A 21,569-nucleotide genomic window follows, 5' to 3' on the forward strand; every position below is an offset into this window, starting at 1 on the left:
TTGACCACACACAAAACAAACTTTAACATGGGAAAGAAACACAACATCAGAATCATGTCTTCATATATGCATAGCCATGCAAATAAAGACACTAACTATATTACAAAAATGTCATAAAATATTTTCAAAAATTTGTTTAATTGACTCTAACAGTCAAACCATTGAGCTTAAAAGTTCTGTGACAATAACATTAAAAAGTATTTTCTCTGATTGCCACATAGTCATAGCTATGAACCTAATGATTCCTTCTGTTTCTTCATTACAAGATAAAGATTTGTCAGCACAGTGGTGTCATTTCTCTTATCTTCAGAGTTTTCTGATATTTAAAATTATTTCTTTGGAGAGGCAGGTGATCTCTGTGAGTTCAAGGCCAGTCTAGTCAACAGAGTGAGTTCCAGGACAGCCAGGACTATGCAGAGAAATCCTGTCTCAAACAAATAAACAAACAAACAAAACAAAATAAAAAAATTAAAGTAACTTTTTTGAAAGAAAAACATACATTCACAATAAGAGGCATTAAATTTAGTTCTTAATGGTCTCATTAGATAGTTATGATGACAGAGACTGATTGTAAATGGAAGTTAAAATAATAAATTCTCACCAAATATTGTAGAGCAATTAAACTACAATCTCAGAAATTATTCGGCTCAGCAGGTCATTTACGCTTCAGTTCAGATGTGGCAGATTATTAAATAACTCCTGCTGAGAGGTGTGAAAATACACTAGAGGGACAAAGCCATGCATTTCAGTATGGAAAAGACCCAGTACATGTAACAGCCTCCTTGCATTCGTAATGGAGAACACAAGACAAGTAAGACTTGTATGTAACATCCATGTAAGGATATGGAAAAGCTTACATGATGTGAAATATTTCATGCAAACATCTTATACTCTTGCTTTACACTTTGAAGGTTAATTGTTTGCTCCTTCTCATAAACAAATTGTCATTCCTGAAATATCCCAAATAAAAGAACATATTTCAGTACCAATTATCTCACTAATTTATATCTTGAGTAATCGGATAAAAAAGGTGTTTTACTTGAAATGTTTCAGGTATTAAAATTAAAAAAAATCAGGCTACAATATATCAGGAACTATGGTAGTTAAAATGTCATTTAAATAAAGATGAATTTAATTTCAGACAACCCATCTTGGGTTATTATTACGGAAAATAGAAATGGTCACTCGGGAGTTAGGACACTGATTTTGAAGTAAGTACTTAGTTTTCAGCATTGGCCAAGCTGCCTTCAGCATGACTGCAGCCTGGCAGCTTTCTAGTTTATTTGAAAACTTGTAATTTTTGCATCCTTAATGCAAAGATTATTTTAAATCACTTTATTAAGAAACAAGTTATAAACATTGTTGACTTTACAAATTAATTTATATGTACAGTATCAATTCATTTGTGACATCCTTGGATTGAATGAACAAGATTCTATTCAGAGAAACACATCAGTTTTGGTTGGTTTGCTTGTTTTGCAGTGCTGTGGATGCTAGCATCTCACAGAGGTCCAGCAAGCACCCACTGCTGAGCTTCGCCTTACTCCTGCCCACTGATGTCTTTGTAAGAAAGACTGAATCTTTCGGCTGATTTAAACAATAAAATTGACATTAATCAGAGTTGGAAATACACTTGATTTATTCATATCATTATTTGTAATCTGTGCTTGGTTGTTGGAGAAGATTTTATTCAATATAGTATATCAGGGAACATCCACATACTTAGATAGTTTAATAGACCAACTGTTCATGCTTATTTAATAGAGAAGGACTTATCTGTACAAGAACTTGTTCTACAAGGTGGATAAAGCAAATGTTAGAGACATTTGTGACATCCTTGGATTGAATGAACAAGATTCTATTTAAGGAAACACATCAAACATATCTTTGTAAGTAAATAAAATTTAAAAAGCACTTGTCTCCTCTAAAATATTGCATAGTTTCTATTTATGGACTTTTCTTGAGGATATTTGTTTTTTAGACTCTGACCCTGAAGCTTTTTTAAGTGAAGTTGCTACATTTCAGAGAACTTTAAAGAAATCCTTTAAAAATAATAAATACCTTATAAAAATCAAGATTGTTATCCTAGTTCAAAAGTAAAAATATTCCATGACCAATCAAGAAAATTTTAATATATTTTAAATTTAAAACAAAAGATCATAAAATTGTGGGCTCTTAGAATAAATTGTAAATTGTCTATACTTAGAAGACTACCCTAAGATTACATTTTTAAAAACAAAGCCTTGTAGCTATCCAAGGATTAATTTTCCACTTTTAAATGTCTCTTTTCTATAAGTAATACTAACCCTTCTCCTTTAGTCTTACGGAATCTGTAGCTGCTCTCCGTCATTTGTTAAGTCCTTTTTTTGAACTTCATTATTGTATCTCTTCTCCCTTAGGCAAATATAAAGTATAATTTCCAAATGACTCTTCTCTTCATTCCTTAATAAATTTATATTTTTTGAAGTTTTCAAAATTCATGTTTTCTCCTCCATTTTTTTAAAGTTCAGATTTCGATATGGAAAATGTTTATACATCCAAAGTTTTATTCACGTTCCTAAGCACTTAGGCTAAAAGCAATTTATTGCTTCTTTTTATTTTACTATTATGTTTTAATGAAAAGTCTTCAATGAGAAGGCATTTCTGCATACTAATTCATCTATTCAGCTTTGTAATTGTGCTTTGATTAAAAAAAAAAAGGATCAGTAAGATAGCTCATCAGGTACAGAGGCCTGCCACCAGGCCTGATAATCTCCGGTCAGTCCCTGGGATCCGCATGGTTGTGGGAGAGAAGCAGCTCCTGCAGGGTTTTCTCTGACTTTCCCACACATGCTGTGTGTGTGTGTGCGTGTGTGTGTGTGTGTGTGTGTGCGCGCGCGCGCATGTAATGAAAATTTCACAATAGTTGGTTACTTTGCTAACTAATCTTGAACCTTACTTCTCACTTTTGTTTGAAATGTTTACAAACATTAGCATTTGCAGTACTTCCGTAGTTTATATTTTAATATCAAATGCACCTTCACACTCTTACTGAGAGTCATGCTTTTTGTCTCACCAGTTTTTCAATTTTTACACCCTGACACTATTTTTACAAGTACTCACTTTTATCGGCACTCTAAATTTATTCACTGAAGGGTCTGTAAATAAATAAATATGGCTCAGTTTATCCTATACTGAATGATGTCACCACATAAGCACACGGTGGTCTCTTACTGCTTAGTGACTACGACCCACTTTTGTGCTGAAAATGGTTCTATATCTTCTTGGCAAAATTCTGTTATAATTAATATTTTATAGAATTAATATTTCAAAACAAACATTTCCTACTCCATTCAAATAAACAATACAAATAGTTTATAACAGACTTAGTGATAAATTGCATATTGGAAGAAACAACTTCACACACAAACACAAGGCAGCTGTGTCAACAGTGGTGCCCAGAGGAGAGGTCCACTGTCAGCTTCCAAACCAAAGACACACCTTGTTCTGAGGTGCTTATTCCCTCACGTGCTTATTCCCAACTTAGTGACTCTGACACTCCTTGGATTTCAAATCATTCTTATGAAAAGGTGGGAGGGAGAACCAAGGAAGTTGTCTTTAATTGAACTCTTGTAAAATTCGTACTGTCTCGCTAATATTTGCAACAGGCAGCGTTAACACTAATAAATGAGGAGAATGTATAGGAACAACAAAGCAATACAGACAGGGACAACTATGTGAGGCTTCTGATTGATTAGGACTTCCATCAGGATCTGTTTTGTGTGTTGCTGTACTTCAACCTGAATTCTTATTCTGGTGACTATTTCAACTATAACTTCAAGTTGCATAGGAAATGACACTTGAAAACATTATTCAGAGAAAGAACACAAAATCTTTGGGTTGCTGTGGTAACCATGACTACTATTCAACAAGAACATAACAAACCAAAAAAGTTCCTGCAATGTGCTTTGTGACTGACAGCCGACCTTTGATGGACCACTCCATAAATGTGCCTCCCCTTCCACTCCATAAGCTGGGTAGCTCTGAAATCTCCACTGTTGGTGTCCCACAATGCTAATCATCTTTTCGTTAACAGTAAGGACCAGTTTTGTTTTGAAGAGAAGATAAAGATACTGTTACATGAAAAAGTAAAACCTCTGTGGTTTTATGTAAGTTAAGGCTACCTGGCAAGGACAAGGAGTCAGGGTTGGGCACAATTATGTGGGCAGCACTTGAGAACTGAGGAGTCCAAGTTAGATCTTACAGCTCAATTAGCTCTTGTCCTTGTTTTCTCAGTAATGCAAAAACTAAATTTTTTCTATGAAATTCTATTGCCTAAAATAAAGTCATAAAATTATCCAGCAATATTTGTAAATTAAGTAGAATGTCTTATCTCAGTACAATATGACTGTAGGCACCTGAGTTTGTCAAAGGTAGACAATGAGCTAAGGTTTATTATTTCTTTTTCTTTTGGCAAGGAAGATTTATTGTAAAAAAAAAAAAACAATGAAACATACACCTTCTACATAAATTAACTAGCCAAGGCTACCTTACAGCTATATATGTATATATTTTTGCATTTATTGTGATCTCTTTTAGTGGGAAACCCATAGTTAAGAACCTAAATTTGGAAAAAGTTTTTAAAAATCTGTAGTCATTAAATAAGCACACCATTTCTTTCCATCAAATAATTTGACCTTCTTTAACATAACCACACACACACACACACACACACACACACACACATACACTTATACACAAACACACAGGAGCAGCACCAATATATCTACTCAACTGCAATTTTAAAAAATTGAAGATACCCTCAAAACTTGATTAATTCAGTGAATCATAGCTTTGCCAATTCTTAGATTTACTTAATAAATGTCCAGTGAAATGCTCTAGTTAAAAAAGAAAACTAACAATTAATGAGTTACTGATTAGAAAATAACTGAATAAAGAATATGCATGTAGCAGCAAAACAGTTATTGTCAACATTCTGATGCACCTCATTTGTAATTTTCTGCAAAAAGAAGGGCCATAATCTGGCCAGTTTCAGATTTTAAACTAAATTAAAACTTTACTTAACTGAGCAAACTATGACTATTTAAAAATAAATGAATTCTGCTTACAGAAATTATCTTTATAAGCATAAAACATATAGTAAATAAAATATAAAATAAATACCAATGGAAAATATTGGAATCAACTTCTATAGTTGACTTTGGAGTATAGGGAAAGATGATTTTACAACATATCTATTTTACATTGTCTTGAATCTTTATCCTATGGAGGTATCATTTCAGTTTCAAATGAACTGTTGCCATTTGATTGCAGGTTATCTGTGACTCAGAGAAATCATAAATTGTTTGATCACATCGCAGTCTATGCATCATTTCATCCTTCTGAACTCTCCTCTTTGAAAATGATGGACTGTACATCTATTAGCCAAGAAGAAAACACCTGCTAGATCTTAGGCAGTGTCCTCAGCATCACTACAAAAACCTTCAGCCCAGATACTCATTCATGAGATGAAGACTAGGGGTAAGGAGGCTTGGTGAGACAATGGAGAGGAGCACACTGTGAGCTGGAATGTGGCTGCTCCTTAGGAAGGGCAATGTCCGAACTGAAAATGAGAGAGAAAGCAGTTAGCTAAAAGACATACTAGTAAACAACCAAGTACACTGTGATAGACAAATTATTGTCCTATATATTTAAACACATGAACAGAAATTTTGTGAAGAGAATAGTTTAAATCCAAAGCATGCCAAGAAAAAATATAGCTTTTAAAGCAAGGCATAAGAAAGAGAGAGAGAGAGAGAGAGAGGAAGAAAGAAAGAGAGAGAGAGAGAGAGAGAGAGAAAGAAAGAAAGAAAGAAAGAAAGAAAGAAAGAAAGAAAGAAAGAAAGAAAGAAAGGGAAAGGAAACAACTTTGGGAACTGATACATGAGCTTGTCCCCCAAGCCAAGTGTTCAGTTTTGCAGTCTCCAACTCTTGGATCTCTAGGTTGGTAGTAAAGTGACCTTAGGTCAGTCCTTTTTAAACTTAAATACGGGTACAAGTCACCGAAAGATCTTGGTAAAGGAGACTTTAACTTAGCAGGGCCGGGAAAGAACTCTTCGAGTCTGCATTTGTGATGTGCTTGCTGTGGTTCAGATAGTGCTGGCCAAAGGACCAAGACTTTGGAGTTTAGAAGAGTCTAGAGTTTACTAGTAGCAACTCAAGAAGATAATTCATTTGATTCTGAATGTCTAATGGCTCCTCAAAGAACCTGATAACTTTTATGACATTTTGCATTTGTTAAGTAAATGATGTGGCTTTCTAATCAACATCTGAGAGCCTCCAATTGTAATGAACCTGGTCTCAGACTATTCAATGTCTTGATGAAAAATCTTGATGAATACAGTAGCAAAACTATTAGCTCTCCTATGGTAAAGCTATGAAACATGTTTGGGTTTTTAGTCTTTAAAATGTGACTAGAAACAGGGAAAGGACAGCATGGGGATTTTTTTTTAATTGGAAAACATGATCTACTTCCCCATATATTGTGAATTTTAATATCATATAATTCACTTCAGTAGGGAGTTTTTGCTATACTACTTAAAGTTATTATTTATTAATTTAAATAGTTTTAAAAGTTATTAATCTATCATTAATAGATTAAAATTTTATATTTAACAAATACTTCTGAAGTTTTGGTACTGAAATCATCAACCAGATCCATCTGTTGAACATTACTATAAAATCATAATTATGTAACTATTTGCTAAACATTACTTCTTGAGCTCTTTGAGCCATTGTAAATTTAACTTAAAAGGAAACTGCTGTTCTATACTGATGAATGTTGTATTTTTCCTACTTTTTTTTCTTTTTGGTGATGCTTGGAATGGAACCCAAGATTTCATATAGTTTGGGCAAGCAATATAGCACAAGTTCTATCAAGCAGTATTATGATAGTTATGTTATGCAAGAAAGACCTTGTATGATACAGTACTCTTTTTCCTGGAGTGTTTTGCATGGCTAGCTGAAGAATATGGCAATAGTCTAAGCAGGAGTTACAGTTTAGATGACCCAACATCTTAATGTATCATTCAAAATGACTTAAAATTGTTTTCATTATTTAAATTTTCTTATAAAGTTAAATATTTTATACCACAGTATCAATATTTTCAGTTTGCATAAAATACAGTAATATCACACTAACCTAAAAGAAACATATTCTTGACTGGTAGGTAAATGAATTATTTTTAACATAAACATTTGACATATTATTACTTAGAAAATAACATAAATTCAGCTTTCATTTTGATTGATATCTTTAGAAGGCTACTTATTATTCAAACTTTACCACAAATAAGTTAACTTTTCACTGAAAGAGAAATCTTAATAATTCATTATTAAGGTTTTTCAGGTATTAAGCTGGGTATATCTTCAGGAATTTTGTTATATCTTCAAAAAGCTTTTTTTCCCCTTTGTCTTCTTCAGGTAAACACAACTAGTAGATGTAAAGATGATAAATATTAAACATTTTTATATATTTAAACATTATGTCCAAGGCTACATAATTTCCTATTAAATAATTATGTCTACAAATTTTCAATAACTTAGAATAGAATCAACCTGAAAAAAGTCCAAAAATTTGGATTATATTTATTGAAACATGACATACTGTGCCCTTACATTATATTTCAATATTATTTTGTGGCATTTTCCATTTTCATGCCTTGTACATGACTTGTATAGATGTGGATGAGACTCCAAATAAGAACTTTAGTTACTCTAATTAGTTCCAAAAAACTAAGTATACAGATGTTGGGCATGGTGGTATATACCTACAACTAAAGCTATTTGGAAGGCTGAGGCAGGAGATCACTTGAAGCCCCAGCGTTCAAGGAATTCATGATAAGCCTAAACAACATAAGTGAGACTACGTTTCAAAAAACAACAAAACTATATGTGGAAAGGCTCTACATTTTAAATATAAGAACACTGTTTATTAATAAATCATACACCTTAAAAGTTATGTGAGTAGACACATGTGTACAGTCCTGAATTTGATTCCTAGCACTAAAAAAAAAAGTTTCAAAATTATGTAAGTAGATACATATAAACTGGAGGGAAGTAAACTTTTTTTTTCATAATGAGTGAACCCAGTGAACACCTGATCTGAAATCACGAAAGATTTCTAGATAATGTTCTCATGTTTCACTGAATTGAAGGAAACCGAGTCAATATAACTTAAAAAAATTCTTTAAACAACTGTAGGTAAAATGATTGTTTCATTATCTGAGGTGCAGCTATGCTCCATGGTGGACAGGGCATGGGGGTTAGATAATTGGCTCAATTATGATCAAATATGTGGCCTTTGACAGTTGTTTCATCTGCCTAAGCCTAGATTCCCTCACTTAGAAGACTAGAATAGCTGCTCAGTCTACGAGGAATCACAAACGACCAACACAGGTAAGGAACTTACCCTTGCCTAGCACCCAGAGTGAGCTCTGTTGGTTGTGTATTGTGTTTCTTGCCCAGAAGTAGTAAGAGGGCAGGGCAGGACTGACTCAGATCCTCTTTCAGCAGAAGCCAGCCAGGATCCAAGCTACCCTGAGGAGGAGTACTTTCAAATCTCTACATGTTAATCATTTTTCTTGTGAGGAAGAGAAGTCTTCTTTGGATATGCTACATCTATTTAGATAGAAACTAGGAGTATCTGTAGTTTATTAAATTGCTTTTCTTTCAAGTAAATCACCGCCAAGGAGACAGGAAGCACCTAAATTCAGTAACCTCAGAAGAGAAAGAATATGTTTGCATGGATATCCATAAAGCAGTAGTATTCCAACTCTGCCCAAGCAAACTGTGGTCACAAAATAAACAAGATTTTGGTCAGGGATGGTAGTGTACAGAAGTGTTAGTGCTAACAGCAGACAGGGCAAACATGCCAGGCCCTTCATCACTGAATTCTTCCAATGTCTGTTTTCCTCATTACTTTATAAGTAAACAAACAAACAAACAAAAAAAAACCAACCATAGCCAGCAGAGGCAGCTTTCCAAAATTACACATGTAGAGATGTAAGAGATAGGATTACAAGCTAAAAGTCCAACTCTAGAGCTCAGTCACTCACTGATGTAGTTAGCATTTATGGAACATATGTACTCTGTTGACACTACTCCTGTGTCCCAAAAGAGGGAGGCTGCTTTGTAGAGTCTAAACTGTGGGTTTGGACCCCAGTTTCCCAATCACTATGCTCTAGAACCCCTCTCAAATCAACTTCAACATTCATACTAATATTCAGTTACTTATATAATTGAAATTATCCAGAACTGGCTTCTGTTACAAAAGCCATCAATACATTAGTAAAGAACTTTTCTGAGGAGCTGGAGAGATGGTTCGGTAATTGAAAGCAGATATTATTCTTGCAGAGGACCTGGATTCAACTCCCAGTACCCATATGGTGCATAACCACCATCTGCACTCTACTTCCAGGAGATCCAACACCTTCTTCTAGTCTCCCCAAGTGCCAAGCATGCATCTCGTGCACGTACATTATATACAAGCAAGACATTCACACATAAAAGAAAATAAATAATTCTTTTAAAAAATAGAGAACATTTTCGAGATAAATGTCCTCTTGGTGGAAGTGTTATGTTCAGCCTTCTAAGAGCCATTAATACGAAGACACTGTCTACTGACTAATTAACAACGTACTTTGGTGGCTGGGGATGCAGCTTAGTAGTAGACCCCTTGGCCTAGCTTATGAGAGAGCATAGGTTCAACCTACAACACTGGGGGCAGCGTTATACTTCCATAGGCAATAGATCATGTCACACACCTGCTTTGAATGTATTTGCTCTGTATTAGTGGCTGCCCAGCTAAGGCATGGCCACATACAGCCTGCCGCTGACAGCCACTCACCTCAGACACATATATGGACTATGTTTATGCTGGTCTTTCCTTGACACAAGCTTTTCTTTGATAGGAGGACAAGAGACACATTAATGTATATTAATGAGCAAAGCTCATGCTTGGTACCAGCGGAAACCACATAATTAACAATGAAAAACACTATGGAGATGAGCAGCACTACAGATGCTTCTAGGCTGTGGGGAGTCATTCAGGACAGGAGTAACTAGTAACTGTTTTGGAGTGCTTTAAACTGGAATATGACTTGTCAGCAAACTCTCCAGTTTAGTAACTAGTCTAGGGAGTTTTAAACATGCTTTAAAACACTTCATTTCAGATAAAGAGAAAATAATCACTGCACATATTCTTTGTTATTATTATTTACAATTTATTTACTTTGCATCCCAGTCACACCCCCCTCCCTCATCTCCCCCCAGTCCCACTCTTCCTCCCTCTTCCTCCCCTATCCCTCCCCTAGTCCACTGACAGAGGAAGTCCTTCTCCCCTACTATCTGACCCTAGCCTATCAGGTCCCATCAGAACTGCCTGGATCCTCCACCTCTGCGGCTGGCTAGGTTGCCCCACCAGGGAGAAGTGATCAAGGAGCAGGCAACCAAGTTCATGTCAGAAACTGTCTCTTCTCCCCTTACTAGGGAACCCACATGGAGACTAAGCTGTCTATGGGTTACATCTGAGCAGGGGGTCTAGATCCTCTCTATGCATGGTCTTTGGTTGATGCATCAGTCTCTGAAGTCCCCCCTGGGACCATCTTTTTTGTTGTTGTTGTTGGTCTTCTTGTGGGGCTCCTGTACCCTCTAGATCTTTTTATCTCCCCCTTCTTCCATTTGGAATTCAGATTTGAATTTTTCTTCTTTTTCCTCCCTTTTAAAAAAATAGCTTTGGAGACAGTTATTCTGTATCAAACTCACTGTCCTTCAGTTGCTGTCCTTCAACTCACTATATAACTCATGGTAGTCTCAAACGAATCTCTTACCACAGCCTCCAGAATGTTGGGATTAAAGGTATGTATTATTACAAATGGCCTTCTACATCTTTTCAATTCATTTATAACAATGGGACTGAGCACACATAAAATGGAAACCATATTTATAACGGTGTCCTAGAATCGGCATTAGATATCTGTTTTCATATATTTTTCCTGTTTGTTGGCCTGATAAGTATACTTGAGGGACAAAAAGATAAAACAAAAGTAGGTCAAATAACTTATCAAGTACAGAGATTAGAGGCAATGAAACACAAGTACCCAAGTATTTGTTCATGAGGGTGAAATGAAGCAGCCTTTATTTTACGAGCTAGTGGTTGATGACATAGTACTAACTCTTGTGCATGCTCATAGGGAATATGAACTTCAAGTAACAAGGGTGTACTCATGTAGCCAATTCATGAAAAAAAACATGCAATAACATATAAAGATGCATAGATGGTTATGATCTTGGGAGGGGAGCTGACATGCAGCTGGTGGGAGAAGGAAGGGCCTGTGAATTTACCTGACAGTTGGGTAGTCTTGCCTCCCAGCTAGTTGTGAGCACTGTGGCGGTACGGAGGCAGCAGGCTGCTGACAATCTACAAGAAACTAATAAATTAGACATGTATACAAAGAGACATAACGGTGTTAGCAACAGTAACTAAATCAGCTGCCCAAGATTTAGTGAGGAATGTGTATTCACTCAGAAATATCTAGATTAAATGTGGTTTGTGTGTGTGTTTGTTTTCCTTGACTAATGCCAATAGAAAAGACAGAATTTTTCTTAATTAAATAAAGTTAGTAGCAAGATTTTTAAAAGTACGTTATGTCCTATGGCCATTTATATTTGGTGTTTTGATGCCTCTAAAATCAGAGTCTATTAATACAAAAAACTTCACCTTCTGAACTTTAACATGATACTGATTACTTAATTAGCACATAGATATACTGTTAAAAAATGAAATATGTTCAGGTAATAGATTTTTAAATTCTGGGCATATAGTCATATTGTCAACTCATAGATATTTTAAGAAAGCCAAACTATACCTTATTAACAGGATATTAAACAAGAAAATTATATTTACAGTTTACTGAAAATTGATTGCATGTGTTGACAATAATTGTAAGCAGAGATCTTAGATGGCTCATTGAATAATAAATTTTTAGTAACATGGACTGATGAATGACACAAGCCTAATTCGTGTAACTCCATTTTGTTTTCATTACTTTAGACTCACACATTATACCTCACACTAGATTAACTAAATTTTATAACTTCTCAGTGTGTTAGTCATCAACTCCAAGAAAATAAGTATCTAAACCATCAAAAATTGGTCTGGCACTGGGTTTACAATGTTAGAAACATGCTAGAGGCTAGTTGGAAATGCATACATAATATTTTTGCAACAGAATTTGAAAAAAGTAAAGATGAGAGTTGGACTTGAAAATTATTCTTGAAGCATTTTCTTTGGTGAACAGTTAAGACATGTAAAAATATTAAAGCCAAGACATCTCAAATTCTGGATTACAAGCTTGAGGTAAGACTCTCTTGACAAATTTAAACAGCTACTGAATTTTTTTGTATGTTTTTATTTTTGTGTTTTCAAGATAGGGTTTCTCTGTGTAGCCTTGGCTGTTCTGGACTCACTTTGTAGACCAGGCTGGCCTCGAACTCACAGAGATTGCCTGCCTCAGCCCCCCTGAATGCTGGGATTACAGGCCTGCACCACTGTGTCTGGCTCAACTACTGAATGACTAGGTCACCAGACATGCAATTTTTAAGTTAACCAGGTGCATGCTATACTCGTTTATGTAAGGACAATAGATGGAAAAATGACTTGGACATGTACTCTGTAATCTTTATGCTTTCTATTGTCAGCAGGGATAAACAAAACACTTCTAAGGCAGAACTTAGTCTTTGTTGAACAGCAACCCTTAGAATCAATTGGAGTATCAAAATTCTTATTTTTCAAATCTTCTGTATGTCAGAAATAATTTCTCTACCAATGAAGTCATAACTTATCATGCATTGAAAATACCTTTTCTGATAATATTTAGAAAGTGGGTGTTAAGACCACAATGCACTTCCTTAATAAGCTGCCTGATTTGGTAGCTCTTTACATTTATAATGAACATTATTTTCTCTTTCCTTTTTAATAGATATTTTTAATTTTATGTGTATATTTGCCTATATGTATGTATATGTACTATGTGTGTGCTTGGTACCCATAGAGGTCAGAAGGGGGTGTCAGTCCCCCTGGAACTAAAGTTACAGGCAGTTGTGAACCATGCAGATAGAACTAAATTTAGGTCTTCTTCAAAAGCAACAAATTAAGAAACCACTGAGCCTTCTCTCCAGTTCTATATCCTCTTTTGAAAATAAATCACTTTGCTGGGCATAGTGATATATGTCTAATCCCAGCACTTGAGAGGCAGAAGACAGATCTTCCAGGCCAGCCAAGGCTATATAATGAAACTGTCTAAAAATAAATAAAAGAAGTATAAAAATCACCTCTGGTTGTTGTTAATATTTTACATTTATAACCCTTTAACTAAATGCTACTGTTGAGAGAAAAAACAGATGCCAAATGTACTAAACATAATGTGTTGATATGAATAAAAGCTACATTGCTCTGATTCTATTGTCTCTAAAACCTCTCCTCTTGGGACACACCTCTAGTCATGTCCACTTTGAGCCAACCTGAACCACAATATTTTAGCATATACTTGCAAAGTAAAGCAGGTGTGCTGAGAGACAGTAAAGGCCTCTCTCCAGCTTCAGTTTCTGATCTCTGAGCTCTGACTATGATCTTCTAGGTCAGATAGACTCTTGAGGCAACTGTAGCTGAATCTCTCTCTCTCTCTCTCTCTCTCTTTCTCTCTCTCTTGGCTTTAAATATTTTTAAAATTTTTTCTTTATTATTATTATTGATTACAATTTATTTACTTTGTGTCCCGGCTGTAGCCCCCTCCCTCATCTCCTCTGAGTCCCACCCTTCTTCCCTCTTTACGGCACTGTGTTTCTCCCCTAGTCCACTAATAGAGAAGGTATTGCTCTCCTACTATCTGACGCCAGCCTATCAGGACTGGCTGGATCCTCTTTCTCTATGTCCTGGTTGGGCCACCTCACCAGAAGTAGGTGATCAAGGAGCAGGCAACCAAGTTCATGTCAGAAACTGTCTCTTCTCCCCTTACTAGGGAACCCACATGGAGACTGAGCTGCCAATGGGCTACATCTGAGTAGAAGGTCTAGGTCCTCTCCATGCATGGTCCTTGGTTGATTCATCAGTCTCTGCAGGATGCCCTGAGCCCAGATTTTTTTCGGCTCTGTTGGGCTCCTTGTAGAGCTCCTATCCCCTCTAGGTCTTTCTATCTCCCCCTTCTTCCATAAGATTTCCTGCACTCTGCCCAAAATTTAGCTATGAGTCCCAGCATCTTCTTCAACACTCTAATGGGTAGAATCTTTCAGAGGCCTCCTGTGGAAGATTCCTGTTCTGTTCCCTGTCTTCTCCTACTTCTGATGTCTATCCTATTTGCCCTTCTAAACGAGGATTAAGCCTCTTGCCTAGGGTCCTCTTTATTGCTTAGCTTCTTTACTATAGATTTTAGTATGTTCATCCTATATTATATGGCTAATGTCCACTTATAAGTGAGTATATACTATGTGTGTCTTTCTGCTTCTGGGCTACCTCTGTCAGGATGATCTTTCCTAGTTCCATCCATTTGCCTACAAATTTCATGATTTCCTTGTTTTTAATTGCTGAGTAGTATTCCATTGTGTAAATGTACCACAGTTTCTTTATCCATTCTTCAACTGAGGGACATCAAGGTTGATTCCAGATTCTGGCTATTATGAATAAAGCTGCTATTAACATAGCTGAGCAAATGTCCTTGTTGAATGGTTGAACATCTTTTGGATATATGCCCAGGAGTGGTATAGCTGGATCTTGACACAATTGGTGCTGTCATTTTTAAACCAAGATAGTCTCAAATTATTCAAAATCAAATCACTAACTTTATGTTGGAGATTGTTTAGACAACGGGGACAAAAACACAAAGAAGATAAAATGTCTGCTTGATTAAGAAAGACAGGCACATTAAGTGAGCACGTACACTAACATGCCATGGAGATGGTAATGAGGAGAAAGATGCTACAGCATCTGGAACTTATTCATTGCTTACCATGTGTCAGGCACTGTATTATCTGGCTACTCTTACATTTCTATCAGCTATCTCTAGAAAGTATTAGGTTATATACTAAAAGAATATTGCCATACAGTTGAGATGCTGATTTGAAGAGAATCAAATACATCAAAAGCACAAAACAAGATGCAGCATCTAAGAACAGGGATGATTTTGTGTTTCCGGTTTTGGTTTGGTTTGGTTGGTAGGTTGGTTGGTTGGTTGGTTGGTTTGGTGGCTGGAAACAACAGATTTCACTGCCATAGAGGAAGAGATCTTGCTTTACAGCTTTCCCTCAGGATTTTATTACTTTTAACCTTTTTGATGCCATTTAGAAATTCATCAGTTTCCTAAAAACTAATGCCTTAGAGAGTGTAGAAACCCAGTGATGGCTGCATGGGATAGCCCTGAGTGGAATTCGTTAGGACATTAGGTTTTGATTCTTCCCTCGGCCCACATGACACTAGTGTGTATGTGATTTGGGATTTTATGAGTAAAATCTGAGCTGTGGGGCATAGAGCCTGCCAGGATGCAGCTTTAGAAGAAAGTATCATAACCAGATACTTTGTGAAAAGTACAAAGCAGTTCTCAGTGGCTCACAAGTCTCCTATAGCATGGCTCATTATAGCCTGCTTTCAAAGTGGAAGATCTAATGCAGCTCTGGCTCTTCCATACATATCCCCTTCTCTCAGCACCAGGAATTACATCCAGTACTGCTCAAGTTTCCATCATAACTATCAGAGTCCTCTGAGTTTCCTTAATAATAAATAATCCAAGCTCTTCCTATGAGACATGGTGGCAACTTCTCTCATTCGCCTCTTATGAACCTCCCCTTCCCTACTCTAGAGGACATGGTCTAGTATGGGGACCCTGAGGTGTTTGTAAATGAAATCATATGTAGTCAGGTATGACTATAGAAAAGTAGCACAGCAGACCCCTCTCATCAGAATATCAAAATTCTATGAAAATATCAAAATCTGTATCACATTTAAAGCAACCACATTCTACTATTTCATACCAATTTTTCTTTGATGGTGCTAACAAGTCATGTTTCTTCTACCCTGTACTTACGGATATATGTTTATGATGCCAATAATAATGGTATACTTATTTATGTATGTATATATCCATTATTAATGTGGTTGTTAATAAAACTAAGTATATATATATATATATATGTTTATTACAATGAAATAGTTTATGTAATTTATTTGTGGTTTGGAGGCTGAACCTAGGGTCTTGTGCATGCATTCTACCATTGAGTTACAACTCTGGCTCTTACCTTTTTATGTTTTATGTTAATTCCTAATGTACTTCACATTTTGTATTCTATATTAGCCCCTCTCATATTTTTATGTATCAAGTCAAAATGTGGTAATTTGACTTTGATATCTTCATTTCAAATTGGCAACAATAGGGCTAGGTAGATAAATTTTGATGGATGATTTTGACCCTTTACAACCAGTTATGAATGCAAAAAAAAAATTGTATGACTAATTCTCTATTTGCCTTAAAATTTTTCAAACAGCTGTTTGTTTGTCAAGATCCAGACATGGTTCAGTGCATGAAAATGAAGCTTAGTCTAGCAGAATGAACTGGCTTTTAGCAATCACTACTGTATACTGAGCAGATGAACCCATCTATTTCCTGAAATTTGCGGAAGATCAGGCTCAAGTTGTGGGTCGAGTTCAGAAAAACTTGTTTCCTCTGTATAAAAACTGTATTTCCAAATTCTCTCTGACAGATTTATGTATATACCCTATTGCTTTCACATTTTCTTTCTCTCTGGGCACCTCCCTATTTATGTTGCAAATGCCCATGGCTTTTTTATATCTTTCCTTCAGCAATGAAAATTAAAAGGAAAATAAGTTCCCTTCCCTTCACTGCTCTTCTCATTCCTTTCAAGAAAGTAACCTATCTGTGGCCCAACTGGTGTCAAACTCATGATCAATCTGTCTCAGCCTCCTGAGTATGGGGATTATAGCTGCTGCTTCTACATCTGGCTTGTCTTTTCATATTTTGAAAATAGCAACTAATGTTCTCAAAATTAGGCATGAAAAAAATAGACAAGAGAAATGGAAGTTCATTATTCAAAGAGCATACATACATTTTGATAAGATTCTTTATCATTATCTTTGTTAAATTTGTATACTATTTTAAGACGGTTTTAATAATAACTAATAAATACATCTGAACAATAGAATGACATTGTTGCAATTTCCAAAAGATGTAACTTTGTACCAAAGATAATACCAAAGTTAATTATTATTTGTACCAAAGATAATTATTTTATACCAAAATAATTTCAGTGAATAGTCAATATTCAATAACAGATGACTAAATAACAGTATAAAAACAATAATATTTATCTATGAGAGCTATCGATGAAAAGTTGATAGTTATGTATTATTTTGATACTCCACAGTCAATAATCAAAGCATAGAGACAACCTCTTTTAAATCTGTATATAAAGGAAAACAGAGCCTTTGATGTGTATTCTAAAGTGTCCCTCTTTTTTTTTCCCCTCCAAACCTGGACCTGATTTTGATAGACAATAAAAAAAGAAACACACAGAATGAAAGTAAAAACAAACAAACAAACAAACAAAAAAAAACAAGAGAGATGAAACATAATGGTAACTTGCAATGTTCAGAAAGTGCTCTGCAAACACAAACTAAACACTGTTCATACAAAGATCTCTGAGCCTTATAAAAAGTCAATCAAATAGATTTTATTTCTCTTTATTTTACTTTTGAAACAGGGTCCCATGTTGGTTTTAAGCTGGTACCTGCCTCTGCCTCCCAAGTAACATGATTATAAGTATGTATCACCACATTCAGATAGATTTAATTTAATTCTATTAAGCATAAGGAAATGAAGCTTGGAAAGAAGAGGAGTTTATGCTGGTCACTTTTTGTGTGGCTTTTACAGAGAACTTTTTTTTTATGCTTAGAGGACTAAGGATCAAAGAGTTAAGGGACTTTCTTAGGGTCTGTTAGTGTTTCTATTGCTATGATAAAAGACAATGATCAAGAGCATCTTGGGAAGGAAAGGGTTTATTTCATCTTATATCTTGTAATCCATCAGGAGCCAATGCAGAAGCAATGTAGGAGTGGCTTACTGGCTTATGGCTTGCTTATTCAGTCTGCTTTATTATATAACTCCAGGACCACCTACCCATGGGTGGCATCACACACCATGGGATAGGCCCTCCCATATAAATCACTAATTAAGAAAATGTCACAAAGGCTTGTCTAGGCCAATCTGTTGGGAGCAATTTATCCATTAAGATTCTGTCTTCCCAAATGACTCTAACCTGTGTCAAGTTGACATAAAACTAGTCAGCACAGGGCCCAAGTAAGTGACAGAGTTAGAACTTAAGCCCAAGTTTCTGACTGTTCTATACATGTTATTTCATTATAATGTCCATGAAGCCTGATAGGACCTGAATTATGTTTTCCTAAAGTTAATCCTTAACCCAGCCCCTCTGAATAGGGTTGTATTTAGAAATGATACCTTCAGAGGGATAGATAAGTTTAAATGATGCTATTGGGTTTGGCCCAGCTCCTCTTTGATGCATGTCCTTGTGCTGGGAAGAGGTCAGAGAGACACAAGAATGTATATAACTCAGAGGAATGACCAAATGAGGATCCAGTAAGAGGGTATCTATTTGCAAACCAAGAAGAAAGGCTTCAGGAGATACCTGTAGGTTCCTTGACCTTGAATTTGAGGTTTTTGTTTTTGTTTTTTTGTTTGTTTGTTTGTTTGTGTGTGAAAATAAATACAATTTCTTGTTTAATTGCTTAGTCTGTGGTATCTTGAAACCACAGTGAAAAAACAAACAAACAAACCTAAAACAGAACCTTTGATACATGTTCTAAAGTAGATGCAATAGTAACACCCACTTTCTGTCAAGAGTACTTCTTCAGTCCAATAAAACCCCAAATACTCTCAAACTTCTCCACCTTTAAAGTTCTTCAAGGATAGAAGTAAATAAATATATTTTAAGTCAAAAAAACTCAAATCCCAACAATACATACAAAAGAACATACAAATTATAAATGAAAATCTGCACTCATATTTTAGCATTTTGTTAGCAGTATATACACTAAGCGTAAAATCTACCAAATGAATGTTATTGGAGACAACTAAACTAATGACAGAATGCAAAATCTGGGAAATTACATTAGTAAAATATAATCTTTTATACATTGTACATGGAGCTAAGAAGACTGACTCATTACAACTGCTTACAAACATAGGAGTTTGGTGTTTGTGAACTCTCCGCGTAATCCGAACAGACGTTTTTCTGGATACATTCCAGCCTCAGAAAGGGTCATGCAGTCCCACCATGATAGGTGATGAGCATACTACAAGGCGTTTCCTGCCTCTGTCAGTGACACTCACACCACTGTTCTTGGCAGTCTCTTTATACTGCCTTCTCTATCTTATGCTGCTCAAGTCTCCTTTTTAGCCAGGTATTCAGAGTCTATCAGAAAGAACTAAGCACTTGTGGTTTGGGTGACAAAGTCTCCAAAAACTTATATATTTAAACCCTTGATCCCCCATTTGTGGTGCTGTTTGGGGAGTTATGGAAGCTTTAGGAAGTATATTGCTGTGGGTAGGCTTTGAGACTTTACAACCTAATGCAACTTCCTGTTGGCTCTCTCTGTTTCCTGTTGTATTGAAATTTAGTCAGCAAACTTCCTGATCCACCTGCTTGCTGTCATCCCTTTCTTATCATAAACTCTCCCTTTGGGATTGTAAATCAAAATAAATTCTTCTATAAGTTGCTTTTGGTCATGGAATTGTATCATAGCAACATAAAAGTAACTAATACAGTATGCATTTATCTCTGGTTTGCCAAAGGTTGAATATAGTCCTTAGACACATTAAGCCTGAACTCTGCCACAGAGCCATACACTTAAAGAGACATTGTGTTTGGCTTCCTGCTCTGTGGACCAGTAGCTAAGTGACAAAATAAGTAATTTGACTATTCTGAGCATCAAATTTTGAGCCTTACTTACTCGATAAGTGGAGACATTAAACAAAAATCTTGCAGAATTCCCATTAAGATCAGGTGAGAGAATGCTTGTGAAAACATGTAGCACAGAGCCCATTGATTAGACAACAGGGCAAAAAAAAAAAAAAAAAAAAAAAAAGAAGGTCTGGTTATGACTGATGTTTTCCACTTCAAGAAATAAGGGACTAACTATAGTGAAGAAACAAAGGTCAAAATAAAAAATAAAATAAAATCTATTTCCAAAAGCCTTTGTTCCTATCTTTTTGTTCTTCTGAAATGCCCCTTCTCTCTCAGACTATTCAGAACTGTCCAGTCTCGAACAGCATTCCCCACCATCCAGGAAGAAACTATCTAACTTCTTTAAGCTCCATACACATCACCTCTATCAGCTTTTGTTGGCAACTTTCCTTGCAGAATGTCTAATTAAGGTTGCTTATTTTCCCCTCAGTAGTTTGCATAGACAATTTTCAATGTGATGCAAAATATTTGCTCCAAAATATGTACTCCACTTCCCTTAAAGCATTTGTGAATTTTTTCTTTATGAGTACTTTGTAAATGTTTGACAAATCCATTCAAGGAAGAAAGAGTTTGTGAATCACACAATCCTGCCATCAAAATTGGTTTCTAACCAAAGGAATAAGAAAGAGGGAATGCTATCTAATAAAGATTTTAAGGTTAATACAGCAATGTTAATTTTTCTTTTTGATAATTGGAGACTTCAAATCAGATAAATAATTTTTAAATTACCATTTAAGATGTATCAATAACAACAATACTAAATTATTCCTCACTAAATCTATGAAGTGATTAACAGTGTATTCATGAACTAACAGAAAAAAGTGTCAAATACACTTCTTAAGTAGTCCTATGGGCTCCCAAGTATATCAACTAAAACACCAGGAAACATGAGGAAAAACTGGAGACAGAAATATTAGAGAAAGAAAAATAAGAGGAAATGATAGAAACACAGAAATACTAATTACAATCAGTAAAATGTTTTCAAACTCCATTAATGAGTTAGTGATACATTGACACTAATAAAAATAGGTAGCTGTGACCATTTGATTGGCCACAATTCACACTTCATTTATAATCAAACACAGAGTTGACCATCTCATTCCTTTTTGCCAATTGTATCACATGTTCCACAAATGCTTTATTTTCTCTAAAAGTAACCACTGATAATTAATGATAGTATAACTTCCAACTTCTCTGGGGTATAATATGTTAATTTATAGCATCAGACACTCAGTGTTCAACACAGAAAACTCCATTATATCTTCATATCCCTGATAGTTTGAAACAGTTGTTATACACTAAAATCCTTCAGAGTACAAAAGTATAGAACTGTTGAAATATCAAAAAATATTAATATAATTCAGGCAAAAAACAAATTTTTTAAAAGCATCTGGTTCTGCCTTCCTTAAATGACAATAACATACAAGTTCATTGTACTCTGAAAAGTATTAAGTATATTTGCTAAGCAGAGAAGAAATTTTTCTGTT

At 35.4% G+C, this 21,569-nt stretch overlaps 1 protein-coding gene across 2 annotated transcripts in view; it reads right to left on the reverse strand.

Annotated features, from left to right (window-relative positions):
* Positions 1-5,204: 5,204 nt before the first annotated feature.
* Bicd1 (BICD cargo adaptor 1) overlaps positions 5,205-21,569 on the reverse strand; it is a 167,765-nt gene continuing 151,400 nt past the window's right edge. The window contains exons 10-11 of one of the 2 annotated variants that reach the window (XM_055605681.1): positions 11,383-11,458; positions 5,205-5,602 (exon numbers count right to left, since the gene is read on the reverse strand). In XM_055605681.1, coding sequence (XP_055461656.1) covers positions 5,515-5,602; positions 11,383-11,458 — 164 coding nt within the window. In that variant the 3' untranslated portion in view covers positions 5,205-5,514. The remainder of the gene's footprint in view (positions 5,603-11,382; positions 11,459-21,569) is intronic. The other variant, XM_055605678.1, reaches the window with a different exon arrangement.

This window comes from Psammomys obesus, unplaced genomic scaffold (genome assembly GCF_907164565.1).
Source record: "Psammomys obesus unplaced genomic scaffold, mPsaObe1.curated_primary_1811, whole genome shotgun sequence".
NCBI lineage: Eukaryota > Metazoa > Chordata > Mammalia > Rodentia > Muridae > Psammomys > Psammomys obesus.